This window comes from Phycodurus eques, chromosome 23 (assembly GCF_024500275.1).
Source record: "Phycodurus eques isolate BA_2022a chromosome 23, UOR_Pequ_1.1, whole genome shotgun sequence".
Lineage (NCBI taxonomy): Eukaryota > Metazoa > Chordata > Actinopteri > Syngnathiformes > Syngnathidae > Phycodurus > Phycodurus eques.
In genome coordinates this window covers 3,360,300-3,378,771 of record NC_084547.1, presented here as the reverse complement: position 1 = coordinate 3,378,771, position 18,472 = coordinate 3,360,300, and the positions used below count along the sequence as shown (strand labels likewise).

At 47.0% G+C, this 18,472-nt stretch overlaps 3 protein-coding genes across 4 annotated transcripts; 1 reads left to right on the top strand and 2 right to left on the bottom strand.

Moving 5' to 3' along the window:
* The first annotated feature begins 384 nt into the window (after positions 1-384).
* Positions 385-5,823, top strand: pcolceb (procollagen C-endopeptidase enhancer b). The gene is made up of 10 exons (XM_061669147.1): positions 385-428; positions 1,388-1,484; positions 2,325-2,433; positions 2,554-2,812; positions 2,883-3,007; positions 4,002-4,138; positions 4,312-4,928; positions 5,006-5,086; positions 5,173-5,343; positions 5,680-5,823. Exons 2-10 carry the CDS (start codon positions 1,399-1,401, stop codon positions 5,808-5,810), a joined length of 1,716 nt encoding a protein of 571 aa, XP_061525131.1. The 5' UTR covers positions 385-428; positions 1,388-1,398; the 3' UTR covers positions 5,811-5,823.
* Positions 5,824-6,304: 481 nt separating this feature from the next.
* On the bottom strand, positions 6,305-9,169 carry LOC133397817 (transmembrane protein 272-like). Of its 2 annotated transcripts, none has more exons than XM_061669144.1 (5): positions 8,994-9,169; positions 8,060-8,137; positions 7,940-7,990; positions 7,649-7,855; positions 6,305-7,483 (listed from the first exon to the last, which is right to left on the bottom strand). In XM_061669144.1, the coding sequence occupies exons 1-5, from the start codon at positions 9,142-9,144 to the stop codon at positions 7,275-7,277; spliced, it is 696 nt and encodes a 231-aa protein (XP_061525128.1). In that variant the 5' UTR covers positions 9,145-9,169; the 3' UTR covers positions 6,305-7,274. The 2 variants fall into 2 exon arrangements, with proteins under 2 accessions (XP_061525128.1, XP_061525129.1); XM_061669145.1 differs by lacking the exon at positions 8,994-9,169 and adding an exon at positions 8,829-8,987.
* A 522-nt stretch (positions 9,170-9,691) lies between these two features.
* LOC133397775 (calpain-5-like) lies at positions 9,692-16,258 on the bottom strand. Its single transcript, XM_061669062.1, has 14 exons — positions 16,155-16,258; positions 15,562-15,840; positions 14,508-14,715; positions 14,304-14,435; positions 13,826-14,037; positions 13,533-13,725; positions 12,966-13,159; positions 12,715-12,792; positions 12,178-12,445; positions 11,981-12,103; positions 11,397-11,593; positions 11,158-11,276; positions 10,168-10,304; positions 9,692-10,064 (listed from the first exon to the last, which is right to left on the bottom strand). Exons 3-14 carry the CDS (start codon positions 14,670-14,672, stop codon positions 9,894-9,896), a joined length of 1,989 nt encoding a protein of 662 aa, XP_061525046.1. The 5' UTR covers positions 14,673-14,715; positions 15,562-15,840; positions 16,155-16,258; the 3' UTR covers positions 9,692-9,893.
* Between the last annotated feature and the right edge of the window lie 2,214 nt (positions 16,259-18,472).

Genomic DNA, 18,472 nt, shown 5'->3' with positions numbered 1-18,472 from the left:
GCAAACTGCAGGGGGTCCAGCAGGGGACCTGTGACACTCTTGAGGTGGTCCAGCACGAGACGTTCAAAGGACTTCATGACCACAGATGTCAAAGCGACAGGCCTGTAGTCATTCAGACTAGAGATTGCAGGTTTCTTGGGGACTGGAATGATGGTGGAGCGTTTGAAGCAGGATGGAACTTCGCACATTTCCAAAGATCTGTTAAAGATCTGAGTGAAGACTGGAGCGAGCTGGTCCGCGCAGACTTTGAGGCAGGATGGGGACACATGGTCCGGTCCTGTTGCTTTGTTAATCTTCTGTTGTTTGAAGATGCGTCTCACATCCTGTTCATGGATGGTTAACGCAGAAGTCAGAGGTGCGGTTGTGGTCGCGGGTGCAGCCGGGTGGTGTGTGGAGTGAAACTGTCCTTTTCAAATCTGCAATAGAAGGTATTCAAGTCGTCGGCTAGTGTGCTATTGTTCTCAGCTTGGGGGGATCGTCGCTTGTAATTAGTCAGCGATCGGAATGCACGCCAGACTGATTTCGAGTCGTTCGCGCTAAACTGTTTTTCCAACTTTGCTGCATAGATCCTCTTTGCAATGTTAATTTCTTTAGTAAGCTGGTTTCTAGCTCGATTATACAGGGCCCTGTCCCCGCTCTGATATGCAGCTGTGGTTACCAGCCACAGCTTAAAAAAGACAAAAGGAATGGCCTTGTTTTGACTAACTAGGCACACCAAATCCACTGCATGTGTGGATTCTTTACGATAGCGACAACACGATGCCAGGAACTCGCGAGCGAACAAATTTGACTCACGTTTCGCCAAATGTCTTTGAAACGTTACCGTAGTGGATTTGGAAACAAAATGTGTTTTTCGAGCTCCTTGATAACCAACTTAAGGACCATGGACTAGTTCTGGCATGTGCGTGATGTGGACGGCATCCAAAATATTTTTTATTTATTTATTTATTTATTTTTTAAACTTTAAACTTTCTATTGCGTCATGGAGCCATGCATCTTAATCGCTAGAGTACGTTGTTGCTTTATGAGCTGATATGGAATAAACGCTCCAAACAGCTTAGCATAGATGGACCACCGCGGCGTCGTCACAGTCACTAGGGGGCCTCAGTCAACGCAATGTTTCACAGCACTTCCAAGACTTCAGCTGCAGTGGGAGCAAATGAAAGGCTTGACTGTCGTGCGGTGGTGTAATAAAAACACGCGCACACAAGACACTGGCACGCTGTCCGACAACACACACACAGACGCAAAACCCATACATCGCATCACTGCACATGAACCTCCAAGATCCTCAGCCATCACTTCCTCCGTTCCTCTCCACCCTCTGCCCTGCTCGTCCCTCCTTCCCGCTCCTCACCACCGCCGCCGCCGTCTTTCCGAATCTCAGAGGGCAGCGGGATGGAGGTCAGGGTGTGGACCGTGTGTGCGCTTTCTGCGTTCGTGCTGGGATGGACGGCGGCTCAGAGTCAGAACAACTACACCAGGTGAGGTCTAAAACTGGTCTTGCAACAGAAAATGTCTTTGCCACATTTGCATATGTGGCAGCCTGGCGCTCAAAGCCACTTGTGCGCAGGTCATCGGCTATGTGTGTGCGTGCGCGCGTGTGCGCACGTGGCAAAAATTGCAGGCTACAGCATTCACACGATGTGGTTGGCTTGTTTTTTCAAAGACAGACTTGCATGGTAACTTAGCTTAAAAATAAATCGTCCTACTATTTTCCGTCCAAATTGAACCACAATTTTGAACAATCCACCGTACTGAAGGCTGAGAAATGTTTGAAAGTTCCCCAAAAAGTTGTCTCATTAGTAAAGGTCAAAAGGGCAGGTCAAAGGTCAGGGTAGAAGTATTATCTCCGCCTGCTGGACTTTATACAGAAAGCACCTGGAAGCGACAGGATACAACGTGTGACAAAGTTGCAAATGTCTTGTGGGTTGTTACAGGGAGGGACTCCACTGGCTAAATGCGGCTTTACTGTACTTTATTCTTTGCACACACGCACAAAACAACTCGACAAAAACAAAACAGCAGCACCCATTCAAGTTCCATCAGAAAAGGCCCCCGAAATCAGTTTTTCATCCGGTGTTATCAAAACGGGTAGTGAAAATACATTTTCACCTTTGTACATTTCAGAGTCTGTGCTTTTTGTTGTTGTTGTTGTATTTAGCGACGCGTGGCCGCGCAGGAAACAGGGGCATACTGTGCCGCTGCGGTTTGCGGCGCGCGTGTAAACGTTTGCAGGCGCCGTGTTTCGTTACGCTCCATTTTATTTTATTTTTTATTTTTTTTAAGTCACACCGCATTTCTGCTTCTCTCCATTCCCTCAGGCCCGTCTTCAAGTGCGGGGGTCACCTGGTCGTCGATTCGGGCATCGTGGCCAGCGAGGGTTTCCCCAGTCCTTACAAAGCCAACAGTAAATGCACCTGGTACATCACTGTGAGTCACAAATCCTTTTTGCTTCTCTCGTCCTCACTCATCTGCTCGAGTCAACCCGTTGTCTGCCACAGGCAAATTTAAACAGCTGGCGTCACTAAAAAGCATCGTTGGTCTTTCAAGGTCCCAGAAGGTCACGTGGTCATGCTGTCCTTCCGCCTGTTCGACATGGAGGCCGAGCCCACCTGCCGCTACGACTACTTGGACGTCTACAACGGCCACACGCGCTTGGTTCAGAAGCTGGGCCGCTTCTGCGGGACGTTCCGGCCCGGCGCGCTCATGTCCACCTCCAACACGATGATGCTGGATATGGTGTCGGACGAGGCCACGGGCGGGAGAGGCTTTTTGGCCTACTTCCGGGCGGGGAAGCCGCATGTGGAAGGTGTGGTGGCATTTTTGCGGCGGTTCCAAATATATTTAGACTACTATATGGGCACATTTTCCTCCCGCAGAGAATCAATTCTGCGGCGGGCGGTTGACCAAATCCCAGGGATCCGTCCAGACGCCCAACTGGCCCAACTCCAACTACCCAGCCGGCATCAGCTGCTCCTGGTACATCTCGGTCGAGCCGAGCAACGTGAGCAGACTAACGCCTCGAGATTTCAATGCTTTTAGGTTACATTGTTTCTGACGCTGCAATTCAGATTAGGATGTAAGGTCAATCAAATGAATCGAACCAAGACAGAAAAGTGAGATGTTTGCAGAGGTTGCAAACGTACTCACGCACTGTGCTTCAGTAGAAGTTCAGATATGTGTGTCAAAAAAGAAATACGCTGGTAAAAGTAGGAATAATAATGGACAGAAAAGTACTGATACAGTGGTGCCTTGCGATACGAGTGACCCGATTTATGAGTTTTTCGATATGCAGCCGATTTATTTCTATATTTGTTTTGCTTTGACTTGGAAATGCAAAGTTGAGATGGCAGTGAACGCAACACAACTCGCTTCACAACTCTGGAAAAGAGTCCACGTTTCATCACCAACGAGGCTTCGAGCTGTTCAATGCCATTCCCGTTTGAAGTTTACTGTCAAACGAAACAAACGCAAAGAGAATTGCACCCAGTGTACAGTATTTATTTGAAATCAGCCACATATCGCATCTCAAGGCACCAACTCTATCTGTTTTCACATGCAGGGAGGAAAGGTAAAAAGTCATCAGAAAAATAAACTCGAGTAAAGAGATCTGAAGATTCTACTGAAGTACAGTAAAGAAGTATTCCTACTTCCCCCCACTGGATGTTTGACAAACAAGTTTAGGTAACTCCACATATAAGTTTCCAAATCGTAGGCAGCTGCGGTAAACGCGGTGCTTTGGAGCGTCCGCAGGAGCATACCTGCGAAAGGGGGCCCGTCTCCAGGAAAGGTTCCAGCTCCAGTCAAAGAGTCCCTTATGAGTGCACGCTCGTGTTTGCCATGAGATTGAAGAATTAGGAAGCGAGGCCGAGAGCGGCGGTAAATGCGCCGCTCTGTATCGCAGCGCCGGGTTTCAGGAAATAAACACGCCCCACCGGCCCGCTTCATATTTATTTAACGTCACAGTTTGCGTTGGCGTGTCGCCGCGTTTTCGGCAGGTGATCGAGGTGACGTTTGAGAAGCTGGACCTGGAACCGGACACGTACTGTCGCTATGACTACGTGGCTCTGTTCAACGGGGGGGAGAGAGACGACTCCAGGCGAATTGGGAAGTTCTGCGGCGACAGGATACCGGGGTGAGTTTAATGTTAAGAGGCGAAATGATTTCATATCTACAGACCTGTCAGTATGACCTGACAGTGGTAGCGTGTAAAATGATCTTTGATAAAAAAAAAATGTTCTGCCCTCTCTGGCTCCATCTTGTGACTCTAATTAGATTTTTTGCATTTGATTGCCCTCATCCCCATAGGACGATCGTGACCAATGGAAATCAGCTCCTCGTCCAGTTCGTCTCCGACCTCAGCGTGACCTCGGATGGCTTCATGGCGTATTATAACAGCGTGCCCCGAGGCTCCCGGACTCCCACCGCCGGGGGAGACTTCATCCATCGATCCGAGACCCCCTCCACGACACGGAAACCGGCCGTGAAGCCAAACAAACCCATCAGAACCACAGCCAAACCCATCAAAACCACACCCAAACCCAAGCCTAGCGTCCAGCCTAAAGCCACCCCGAAACCTGCCAAAAAAACAGTCGTGAAGACTCCAATAAAGCCTTCGCCGCGCAAACCGACGAGCAAGCCGTCTGCTAAGCCCAAAACGGCTAAACCCACCCCCAGAGTGCCTGTGAAAAAGCCTACACCCAAACCCAGAACAAAACCTTCACCCAAACCCAAAGTCATCAAAGTCGACAAACCGACACGCAAGCCTGCACCCAAGACCAAACCCACTCCCAAAGCAGCCGTCAAACCGGTCAAACCCACCCCGAAAAGTAAACCAAAAGTCAAACCTACGCCCAAAACTAAAGTGACGCCCAAACCTGGACTGAGCGAGGTGGTCCCGAAGAAGCCGGCGGTGAGCAAGAAACGTGAGTAGACGCCTCATCTCCTCGCAAAGGTTTGCTGACGACTGCTTTATTCGTAGGCTGTTTGCTTTGTGCCACAGCTTTGCCCTTGAACCCTTTGTGCACGCAAGCCTGCAAGAGGACGGGAACTCTGCTGTCCAACTTCTGCCCCAACGACTTCGGTGAGCCAGTGCGAAAACCCGGCGCCCCCGTTACAGGCTCCATCCACTCTGTCCTAATTCATGCAACGCTATTTCCCGCCTCTTAGTGGTGACAGGAAAAGTTACGGATGTGATCCCTGGTCTGAGAGGTTCTGCCACAGTGGAAGTGTCTCTCATTAAAGCCTATAAGGCAGGAAAACTGAAGATCACCAAAGCAGGACCGGCCACGACTATCAAACTGATCTCGACCTGCAAGAGATGCCCGGGGCTGACCAAAGGTACGGGTGATCATTGGTGCCTGCTCCACTTGTTGAGCAATAGAATGGATCGGATCGGATCGTCACCGGTGCGCCATTTCACGCCCGCCACTGTGAACTGTCCTCCCAAGTCAATTGGCCCTTCGCTTGTTGAGTTAGAAAACACGTATTGTCAAGAGCCTACCCTATCTCTGCTCTCTGCTCACCACGCGTAGCACCACCCTCACTCTCCATTTTATGATCCCCTTCGATCCCAAAGTCGGCGCTACTGTCGCTCGAGCTTTTCCATCCTCCGCCCCAAACGACTCGGACATCCTGCAACCAATAATACCGCCTCCGTCTTGTGTTTCTTTCCAGGACAAAACTACGTGCTCATGGGAAAAGTGGACCCCCAGGGCAAAGGTCTCCTGAGCCCATCCAGCTTCACCCTCCTGTACAAGCCGGTGCACGCCAAAGCCCTCGCCGCCCTGATGGGTAAAGCATGCTGACATCACAGCCACTTCAGCCAATCATAGGGTGGGGGGGGGGGGGGGAGAGACACACCACAAACATGAATATATTGTAATATCCACCAATATTCTTGTTGTTATACCTAAAAATAAAGCATACATCATGAGTATATTTTTTATTTTGTATGTAAATTATGTTTTAAAAAAACAATAAAGTGTGTGATGTCGGTGTTCTGGTTAAAATGTCAAGTTACTGTGTGTCGTATTGCTTTGAACATGGTATGACGTAGCTCGTGTCGGCGAAATTCCTTGACACAATGAATTCCCGTACACGTACACTATTTCACTCAAAAATTCTCTGACATCCCACTTGAAGATTATCATCGTCGTCGTCATTATTTACAGCTGTACTTCGCCATTATTGTGTCCTGTGTACTGTCCTCTTTTTTTTTTTTTTTTTTTTAAAGCTTCTTGAATCAACAATCACAGTTTCATTTAGATCGAAAACATAACAGCGACAAGGAAGTACACTCTTCATTTTTTGGTAAATATTTTATTACAGTAATCCCTCAGTATCTCACACGTCACTTATAGCGGATTTAGCGCATCGCATATATTTTTTTCAACGGGTCAGTGTAGTGCATTTACTCTCTGTGACAGTTGGCTTGATTGACCATATGATTTTAACGTGGCGGGAATGACGCACTTCATGTCAATTGGGCTAGTCGTCTTTGCGGAAAAAGAAACCTTACAAAGTCATCTCAACTCATACATTTGGTCAAAATCACCAAATTGCTTGAGGATATAAAGGACATGACCGGAAAGCCACTGTTTAAAACACAAGCCACAGTCAGAGTTTTAGGAAATAAATTCACAAATACGAACAAATAGCTAATGCACATGCTCATAACAATTTCACAGGGAACAAATACAAGTCAAGAGCAACGTTGAGCTTGATTTTCTACAACAACGGTTCTGTAGTTCAAAAACATCAACGCAATGAGTTCTGGGTAACCGTAATGATTTTCGCTGACGACATTGACAGGACCGACAGTGTGAGGAACGGTACTAATTCTTGTACTTGTGCAGAGTGTGTGGATGGTGACCTCAAGTGAATTTGTATCACAATATAATAAATAATTGGTTGCGACTGTGTCGATCGAATTTATTGCGGGGGTTTTCTGGAACGTCACCCCCGCAATAAACGAGGGACAATATTCAAGAAATGACACAAACTGAACACCGTTGCACCTCATTCACACCTGAGACTTTGTAAACGAACAAGTAACACGACACCGGGGAAAGAACATGATGTGTAAATGTGTGGACCACCACAGTGAAAAGTGTTGTTCACAACCTTGCCAAATTTGAATGATTAAAAAAAATAAAATCAAAGTGTTAATTCTGCAGAAAAGATCAAATCAGCGGCTCAGCTCATTACCCAGCAGTCTCGGCGGCACGCTCCTTATCCGCACTGCGGTCAGGTGAAAGGTCCTCGGGCTTCTAGATGTAGTCATCGGGGTCCGCCTGGCCGCACATGTAGAGGCAGACCAGGACCAGGAAGCCGAGGGCCACGAACAGACCCACCGCGATGTAGACCAGCGTCGTGGTCCAGAAGGCGAACAGGTAGAGCGTTTTGTCACAGTAGGGCTCAGTGCCTGTGACATTCTTGTAGTAGTTGGGCTTGTAAATTGAGTAGATCCACACGTTACCTGGAGGAAAGAAGATGGAAAGAATTTTGAAATCCTACCAGTGCGCCGAGTTGTTCGGGTGCTCGTCCAGCGGAGCCTTGAGATACGAGCATGTGAATGCTGAATAGCATGCTTTAGGTGTCGCATGTGTGTTTGGGAGTGGAGAAAAGAAGGTGAGCCACTCACCGGCAATGAACCAGGAGATGAGGAACAACGCCAGCAGAGAGTTCCAGCCCAGGCTGACTCGGCAGAGAGGGTTCGGTGGGCCTTCTTTGGGCTCCCGGGCGCAGGGCAGGCAAGTAAACAGCACCAGCAGCATCAGGACCACGCCCACCACGATCAGGTAAACGGGAATGTAGCGCTGGCGGGGGCAGTCGTCCAGGTGCACCGCGCCTGCCGTGGCCGTCGTCAAATTAATTCACGTGAATGATTCAGGAGATGCGTTCAAGGTTACTCGGGGGTCGCGGTGTCGCTCACCCATTGCGATCTGGGCGATTGGGATGATGCACAAGAGCACCTTTATGGCCACTGCGGGAGATCAAGGAGAGCTTCAGGATTGGCACTCGACTCGTTAGCGGGCAGCACTTAAGGGCTCACCTAGGACGGGTGTCGGCGGTTGGGGAATGTTGCGGATGAGGTGCACGGGGGCCGCGGTGGACATGATGACCATCAAACCTACAACATGTCCAATCAGATTTCAGCCTCAACGTGTTGTCATGTCCATCTAATCTGCCTTCAGAATCAATCGCGCCAGCTCACCAACTTCCCCTTAACTAGCAACTGGACCAGTTTTCAAATTCAACCTCAGAGGCTCAGCTGGCTGTCCCACAATGTCAGGATTTGTCCTTCCTCTGAGTGGTTGGCCGGAGCGAAACGTGGTCCAGCCAAGTTCGACTAACAAAACGGCATCTTTGGGGAGTATGCTGTACGAGGCATTTTCTTTTTGCCGGCAGCAGTATTTCCCGGTTTTGTTTGTTTTACATTTAAGCAGCAAACACAGTTATGCGGCGTTTCTTTGACCTAAGTCAGAGTCCGTCGTGATCCGACAGAAGATGGAGCGCGGAACCGGTCAGACTACATTCCCTGCCGAGCCGGTTTGACCAAAATGACTTGTGTGCGTGTACGTGTGTGGTTCAGGTATGCCGACTTTCCACTTGTGGATCGTGGGAGCAAGTTTTCATACACCTACACCAACTGAATGAGTAAAATGTGGCAACAACAACGACGAGATTTACAGTGCTGTTTTCAGAAATCAAGTTTTTTTTTTTTCTTTTGTTTATTTTTTTGCAGGGGGATTTCAATGAACAATGTAAAAAAAAAAAAAAAAAAAAGAAGCAATATAATACATGGTTGAGTCTTTTCTCACCAAACACGGACTGCAGCAACACAGCCTCGCCCTTATGCTTTTCAGGAGTAAGTTTCAGTACCACACCCCACTTAAACACCAGCACAGCCTTCCAGTTTCTCCCCAAAACGTCCAACAATCTCCATATTTATGTCCTGCGTGTCTGCGTTTCTCCACTCCGCTTACCCGAGCCGGCACTGATGACCTCTTGCAGGGTTCGGCTGGGAGTTGTCCGCCTTCTCCAATTCCAACCGCACTGAGTCGCGCACGCTCGTGTACTCCGGATGTGAAATGATGACATCAGCGAGGGCGGTTCGCCCGCAGTCAGGTGATGCATGAATTCTTTATCCTATTATTTTTATTTTAACCCCAAACCAACAAAAACTACTTTTAAAAAAAAAACAAAACAAAAAAAAAAAGTGATTGACTAAATCCATCTGAACATTTGTTTAATTATTTAAAGTGCTTAACTGCAATGCTTGAATAAATGCTGCTGTCATTAATACAAAACATTATATAATCAAGTGCCATCTATTTTAGGGTAATTTAATGATAAGTATTGAGCCAGAAAAGAAATCGCATTTGGGAAAGAAGTGAGTGAGTAAGACCAAAAGATCCACTCAGAATTGCAATAGTATGTTACACGATTGGTCAATTCACAACTGTAGCGCATTTAAAAGACACTCTTTCCTGAAAGGTCACAAATTCACTTGAAAGGCTGTTGCAACAAAAGTGAGTACACCCCTAAGTGAAAATGTCCAACTTAGGTAAGGTCGTAAAGCTCGGAACGATTTGCGTCCGAATGTTTTCCAAATGGAAGTTGAGCGTGTAAAATTCGCCAAAACCTACAGAGTCTATCAAAATGACAGACGGGAACACGGAGTAACAATATTGTTTATTTATAGAGGACATCTTGGTTTAATGACCCGTGGAAAGAAAACAACAGTTCGTTGGACAGTCAATGTACAGCAGGATCAAGGATTTGGCATTTAGTGTGAACCTCTCACATTTCGGAATATTCAATATGAAAAATGCTCCAGAGGACTGCGCGGTTCTCATTACCGTGGCGACGAGGCTGCGAGATGGCTACAAGTCCGTCAGGCAGACGCTGGAGGACGTCTCCACGCGGACGCGGCCCCCTGAACCCGAGCGGCCGCCCCGCAGAGCCACGGCGTGGTCTCGATTCTGGTCGGTCGCCGTCGCGTGGAGTCGTGCGTGGCCCAGGATGGAGTCCCACAGCAGGCCTCTGCTCCACAGCTGTATGCAAAGCAAACACACACACACACACACACACTCTCACACTAAAAATCCAACAAGCAAACGCATGTCAAAAGCGCGTTGTCACCGGATGATGTCCAACCTCAATGGAGATCTGCACATCGGGATATGTCCTGTAGAAGATGGCCCTCACGCGGAATTCAGGATTTTCTTCGGCTTTCGACACCCGAGACCGAACAGTGGCGCGTTCGCATCGGATGATGGCGTAGACATCTGGAGCTGCGGGGCATACAGCAGCCCATTTCAAAAGGGGGCGTCGCACTGAAAGTTACGTTTTCATCGACCCGCAAAAAAAGTTCGGGAGCTAGTGGGCTTCCGGATGAAATTTCAGGATCAATCTAAAATGCAGTCCAACTTGAAAGGAGAGAAGGTCAAATAAAGTTCAGCCGTAAAGGTAAAAAAAAAAAAAAAAAAAAAAAATGTAGAGGTGTCAAGCATACGGCCCACGTGCCTAAACTGGTCCACGAGGCAGTACGTTCCAGCCCGCAGGATGAATTTGAAAGTGAAACAATACTGTATGGAAGACATTATGGTGGTGGGGACGAAGGAGAATTTAAAGAATTATTATGATCATGGCAAAAATGGAGTGGTAATAATTCCTCGATCTTCATAAGTCGATTTCATTTTAAAGTGCAATACTATATTTTTCAGTTCCGAATACATGTGACTTCAACTTTTGTGGCTGAAAATACAATCACCGTGGCCAGTTATTATGCACGTCTAGATGACAAACTGCATCCAAGTTGAATTCGTTGCGTGACCAAGCTCGTAGTAACTCAAAACACTCTCAAGTCATCTTTTCCCATTGAAATGAATGGAAATGCTATTAATCCGTTCCAGCCTTCCCCCAAAAAGGAATATTAGTCATTGTTCACAAAGGATAAAGAATATATGCCTGTGAGTACTGTTATATTATCTCTTGGTGTCCTTTTTGAAAAATTCTTCAGAAGTAGCCAAACTGCTGCTCGTCCCGAAGTGAGTTGATTCACTGCCGGTCACTCGTATCTCAAGGGATCGCGCTATAGTTGAACTCCTTAACCGCATGAATTTATCGAAAAGGCGGAGGAGCTACCCGTCTGCTTGGGAGGGCAGAGTCCTGTGGCCCTCAGTAGGTGGACTGTGGTCACCACGGTGGGCTGAGGTAAAAAGCACTGGAACAAGGTGGGAGGCGGCAAGTCGTCCTTCAGTTCCCTTAATGCACGCGCATGGGGAAAAGGCATTACACAACTGTTTTTTTTTTAATGTCATTGCCGTTATTGCTCAAATGATATGAAAATGAAACAAATGCAAAAGGCGTGCAACATGTGGCACCTGAGCCGGACACGTGAATGGCAGAAGAGGCGCACGAGGAAGTGTCCGCTGGCTCCCGGCAGATACGTGGTGGGCAGCAACACGTAGCAGCCCGGCGCCAGCGTGGCCTTTAGCGTGACGCTGCGGGAGTCCATGTAGACGGAGCTGGCCGCCTGCTCCACCACGCGCTGCACCCGGCTACAGCGGTTCTCCTCTGACTGAAGGCGGGGGGACAAAGTTTGAGCATTTTTTTTTTCCGACAACTTCGGCATACCAGATGGTCCAACTGAAGCAAACTGTGCACTACTTGCCTTTTTTTCTTCTTTTTTTTTTTGCAATGACTGCATTGTGCTTCGTGTCAACTCGCTATTAATTAGCACAAGGCCGTGCAGCTATATTTCTTGTATATTTCTTTGCAAAAAAACTCACTTCTGTTCCACGAATGAGCAGTTTCAGTCAAAATAAAAACAATGACATAAAAAGAGGTTGGCCAGTACACATTTTGAGTCGTTCAACCTTAAGCTGGATATCGAGGATATGGAATAAATGCTGAAACAGCTTTCCATGAACTCCGCTTCCCTAAAATGCTTTTTGGGCGAGCTCACCTTAAGTACCTCAAAACCGATGGGCAGGTTGTCTCCTCCGCCATCCTTCTTCCGGATCCTCCGGTCCTCCTGCTGCAGACACATCAGCACCTCCTCCTCGTGGCCTCGGACCTCAAACATAAACTGGAGGAGGAAAAGGAGGAGGCGAACGTTGCATTCGAGCTCGTTCATACGTGTGAGATTCAGCGTTGCTTTACTTGCGGGTTGTGCAGGAAAGTGTCCTTGTGGTTGATGCATCCTCCGCATCGGCTCCTCTTGTCCACGTGGACCTCCCGGCCTCCGACCTTCCTCCGGCTCTGCGCGCAGACGGCCGACGGAGGCCCGCCGGGGTGGGGCGGCGCCGGAGCCCACTCCCCATAGCGGCGGACCTCTCTCCAGCCGGAGCTGCGCCACAGGGGAGCGCTCTCCACCAGGCGGCATACGACCGCATCTGTGAAGTAGCGACAGAAGTCCTCAAAGTCCATCCTGAAGGAAGGAGCGGATCCAGGCACACACAAAACACGAGAAAAACATGACTTAAGAATTTAGTTTTTTTCTTACAAACAATGACGACCTTTTGATGGAAAACAACCGCTAATAATTCAAATACTCATGTCGGAAAAATTATTTCATTTTCAAACAGAAATTCAGTGGGCCATGTCTTTATTGTTATTGGGTAAATCACATGACCCATAATATACGTAGGTTAAATTATGCTTGCACATATATATTTAGACAAACAAACAACTCGCTACCAGAACTCGCCGACGTCCCGAACTACAAGTCCCATCTTTTCCCTTTCTGCACGGCTCATCTGCTGCCACCGCTGGGATCTGCGCAGTAAAAAATAAAAATAAAAAAATGATGATGACAACGCAAACTATTTCCTGAACTCGTGCAAAACTGCACCATGGTCAGGTATTGCTTGCAAATGTGAGAAAAGGCCACAGGAAAATTGTAAAACTGTCCGGTTAAGGTCAGCAAGAGGTTTTAGTCGGGCCCTCACCGCTGACTCCAGGCTCCCGTCCAGTCGGCGGTCCCCCACGGGTTCCTCATGCGCACCAAAAAGAGCCGCGATGTTCCGCTTGCCTTCAGGAGCGTCTCCCCCTGCCGCACCTTCCTCAGCGCGGTCACACCGTAGGCGTGTCCCCGCACCAGCCCGCAGTCCATCACCGACTCCGCCGTCTCGCCTTCAGCCGGCTGACAACACAATTGAAGGCTGTTGAGAGTCCAAACGCGTTGGGACTGCACCGCTTTTTGGTAGTCGTCAGGGGTTCTTAAACTTTGGGGCCCAAGGATCCACTTATAATCCTCACGTCAATCTAATACAACCACCTGGTGTGACCCGAAATATCACATGTATGAACGAAAATCAGATTTGATTTGTTAACCTGGTATCTGTTTGTTTTTATACTTCCGATAGTGAATGGCGACCATTGGTTTTGTTAGAATACACACAAAGTGACTCCAGAACTTCGAGAGGCCCCATGTAAAGAACTGCAAACATAATAATAATAATAATACAAAAAACTGCACGAGTAAGTTTGTCTTCAAATATGTATTCCAGGTGTACCCGAATAGAACATGTGATGAGGGCTTTGCGTTCGTGGGCCTTGGCCAGCGTCTGGAAGAGGGCCTTCCTCTGGTCCCCGTGCAGGCCGAGGGTCTCACGGTTCAGGCTGAGGGGCTCCGAAACGCCCCCGGTGAAGTCAATCAGAGCCTCGGCAGTGTTTCCTCCCTCCAGGGCCTCGTAGCAGCCGTTTACCCTGCGAGGACACCAGCAGTGAGACGACGCGACAGACTCACGTGACTTTACGTCAGCGTATGCGATATCGGGTTGTGGGCGGAGGTCGCGGAGTGACCAACTTGGCGTAGGCCTTCTCCAGGAGGGCGCTCCAAAACTCTCTGGGCCTGGCCGAGCGACAGAAGAGCAAAACGCCGTCCCCGCTCACGGGGAGCAGGTCGTCCACGACCACGTCCGTCCAGCGGCCGAAGCGCCAGAAGCGGAAATGGAAGATCCCCGCGTAGGAGTCTGGGCGCTTCGGGTTCCATTCCTGGTCCACGTGGTTGGGGATGACCTTGGCAGCAGGAGTGGAAACCATTAACAACCTAATTTGTTCCATCAAATTGTATTCGTTCATCCCCAAGTCTATTCTCCGCATTTTGGTGCGGACTGCTTCCAGGACTTGTAAGTTAATGCTACATTTTTTTTTTTCTTTTGTCCAATAAGAATTCCGCCTCATTGTGTTGCCATGGCAATCTAATTTGCCCAATCAGTCGCGCTGTAACTTCAACGAGCAATGCAAAGCTGTTTCTTGAAGCCACCACATTGGAAAGGAAGTACCTTTTTCCACAGTGTGGGCTCAGATGCCAGACAGGAAATGGCGGCCACCATCCAGCAGTTACCCAGACTGCCTTGGTGCAGGTCACGAGTGCTGATGCCATCAACGAACAGACGCGGGTCCTTGCAGATCTCCTGAGGCGGAGAGACGCCCAGTTCAGTGAACCTCGCCGACGGGCCCGGCCCCCCAAAGTGACCCTTCCTCACCCGGGGCCTCTTCCAGGTCACCCCTGGCGGCGGCGCACTCTTGTAGAAGAGTGCCTGGGCGGCGGCGGGGAAGACGGGGTCCTTGAAGAGGGCGCCGCGACGGAGGCACGCCCGCCGGAGCTTGTGGAAGCTCTGACCTTGGAAGTCGCTCACGCGCTCTGTCATACTCGCGGTGAGCGGGCAGCACTTATGCTGCCGCTCTTCTTTGCTGACGTCAACAAATGCGAATGTTAGTTTGCCAAAATAAAGAAGAGTTGTACTTCTACTACTACTGTAAGTGACTCAATAAAACACTTTAATATTTGTCATTTTTCAAAGAGAATAAGGAATACATGCCTGCGACTGTTGCTAAATTATTCGTCTACAGGTGTTGCGCCACTGTTTGTGTTCAAATATCTGTGGCTTCTAAAACTGTGACTATCGATGCTAATTGTTAGCATTAGCATGTCAAGGGCATTCTCCATTATATGTGATTATTAAGGTGGCGGGCCGTTCTTAAATGGGAGCTAAATTCTCCTTCTTTTTTTTTTTTTTTTTGCGAGAATAAGTTGCCCCCATTAGTATAAAGACGATATTCTGATTAATATCGGGTTCGTGGAATAATAATTACATAGATTTATTCATCAAGTTTCATTAATCTCAGGGGGCAATTTCGCCAAACAAAAAAAAAAACTGATGAATGAATCTGTTTAATTGTTTTTACATGAGCGCAATCTCAATCAGAATAAAGTGTTTAGCAAGAAAAAAAAAAAAAGATTGTTTGTTTGGCTGTTTTAAATACACAAAGTATAATTATTTTTGTTTAGTTTTCGAGTAAACTTCACCTGGGAGTGGACATTAATTCGCTCGATGCCTCATTTTTGATGAATTGGTCACCATTTTCCAAACTGCTGCTGCTTGTGGCACAATAACTCGAATCTTAAATTTGTGCTCCAAAGTTAAGCAAAAAAAATACATAAAATAAAAATCAGCAGAATGATTTCGGAAACTTCTAAGCTGGGTCACTCGTATCTCAAGGCACCACTGCAGCTGATCAAAATAAGCAAATGTTTACCTTTTGGGGGGGGGGAACCACTCGCTCAGATGTCCTAATTCATCCCTCGCTTCTGTTTCGTATTCAGCCGAGTCCTTTCTCCTGCGATGCTTCCCGGATTCATCTCCACATGCGTCACATTGAAACGTGTCGCTTCAGGCCTGCATGGCAAACGTTCCCGGCCGGGGGGATGCACATTGCTTCCGGGATGAAGTTGTGACAGACTTTGTGCCACTGTCTTATGTATGTGTCGCAAGCTGGCTCTGGGTGTCGCTCACTCTGCAGCGGAACTCTATCCATCTGCGCACACACACACGCACACACACAAAAGACAGTCATACACAAGGTGACATAACACACCGTTGATCACAGTAGTAACAAGCTACAATTACATAAGAAACACTTGAATTTCAGATACTCGAGATGAGCACTTTAAGCCTCACTCACCTGTGTGTGGACGCGTAAGCTGCTTAAAACTCGTTCACTGCCATTGACGGCTTTTGAAGTCAAATATCCATTACAACTGGGAATGTTGGCAGGGAATGAGTTTTAATGGCTTTTCCAGGAGACAGAGTGTGTGTGTGTGTGTGTGCGTGCGCGGGTGTATCACTTACTGCTGCTTCTGGTGTTCTAATTTAAGTCATATTCCGCAGTGTTTTCACCTCACACAACAGCACTGCAAAGAGTATCTTCTTCTGTCTTTTCTTTTTGCTTGTTCCATTGCTGAGCGTGTGCCGCATGGCGAACTGGGTATCAGTTTCCATCCAGTGTGTGCGTGCGTGCGTGTGTGTGTGTGTGTGCGTGTATGTGTGTTGCCCCATGACACATGAGAAAGTGAAGACTCTTAACTACTTCACTGCCAAATATAAAGTCGATGCGAGCGTCAATGATCGGCTGTCTAAATGTGCTCTGCTTTATATATAGAAACCCAAAATAACAATAATCAAGAATAGTAATAAAAATCTTAACAATATTCTCATAACATGCATTTAAGGAAACTGAAAAGACGACGTTGTCAAAAGATTGCAGTTTGAGTTTTTGTCTCTCGGCCTCCTTTTCCCTGAAATTGCAGAATAGTGACGACATAAAGAACTATAGCACAATAAAAGCACATTTCAGTCAAAAAAGGAAAACTTTCTATGTTTTTGATGAAGTGATGAACGACCTATAAAGCTGAATATATAGAAGGAAAAACAGCAATTGTGGTTAAAACTGCCACGTTTTTTAAATTTTTATATTGAAGGAATAATTACGGAACAAATTTGTGAGAAACTATTTATGAAAAAAAAATAATTAAATACTGTACAATTATTTTTGTTGTCGGAAAACGGGAAATGTGAGCTATGTACTGAAATGTAATCGATTCAACGTGTCATTTTGAAGTGTAAAATATGAAAGAGAGAGGAGAGAAAACAAGCAAAATATCATCGGATATATTTTTTTTAATTGTTGAGGATAGTAGTAGTAGATCAAATATGCAAATTAAGCTCTTATGTTAACTTAATGTCTGTTTTGTTTGGTGAAAATCAACATTTTCGATTGCAAGCCAAAGCAGTAATCACTCCACATCAATAGGTGGCGGTATTGTATTATTCAAGTTTGCAACGCAAGGAGGAAGAAGACGAAACACGAGTGAATATATACGCATGCGCAGTGCACTTGGGCAGAGGGTACTTGGTCCTGCGATGTGGCTCCACTGGGAAAAGTAGTCCGCCACTGGATGCCGCCATTTCGCCAGCAACTACGATGAAACTTGTCCTTGTTGCACCGTTTTATTTGCTCCATTTCTACGCTTTTTTTCGAGCGGACGACGACGCAAGGCTACCGAATAAATGTGAAGGTAAGACTTTTGAGAATCTTTCGCCGGCTACCGCTAAGTGGCGCTGTAGTCACAGGGATATGAGCCTGTGACCCCCTACCCCCCCCCAAAAAAATAAAAATAAAATTATTATTATTATAATTTACAGCATGAACTTCGCACTAGTAGTCAAGTAATTGCTTTAAAAGTACTTGGTTTGTGTGTGCCAGTTTCTCACCGTGGAGCTCCAGGAAGCCCTGGGAAGAAGCGGACCCTCCAAGGAAGTGCTGGAAACCGGCAAGAAGGAGGAAAACCCACTTCGTACGTCCAATATGGCACTTCAAAAATAATTAAACAAAAATAGATAAATAAAAGGGAGGGAGCTTGACCAATGTGCATATGATCGAGTTCAAGTGAAATTCTCATAAGTCTAAAAAAAATAAATATTGCATCATACCACTGTCTCAAGGCAAACTGTCATGAAAACAACCAAATCAATTGTTTGTAAAGTCTGCCTGTGAGACTACACCACTAAAAGTGCAGAAACATTCCAAAGTTGAGCGGTCGCCTGGAAAAGTTCTGCATTTTTGATCAACCCTGAAATTGCACCCGAGACTTTTTTGGGGGGGCTAACGTTAGCATTTAGCTCTTGTCCCGTGCTCATGTTTGCTTTCTTCGGTGCAGAATGTCTCAAGGAGGTGTGGAAGGGAGACGCGGCGAGCGAGAACGCCGCAAAGGCGACGAGACTTGCCGGCGAACTTTGACCCGCCGCACAGCGCAGCGATGTTGAACCGGCGCGTGAACATGTTGGAAATATTACAATCGTTTTGGCTCGTGTATATATAGTTGACCGCAAGTGGAATATGTAAAGCAAAGCAAATATATTTATACAGCGCATTTCATACACAACTCAATGTGCTTTACATGATTAACGCATTCACTGCCATTGACGGCTTTAGAAGTCAAATATCCATGTTAACTGGGAAGACTGCCAGTGAATTAGTTAAAAGCATTTAAAAACAAAGGGGAAAAGAAAGTTGTTGTTTTTTTTTACAGCTGAAATAAATTTGTCCCCACAAAAATAAAAAAATAAAAAAATCACTGGATTCTTATTTTTTAATGTTTTAATTTGGG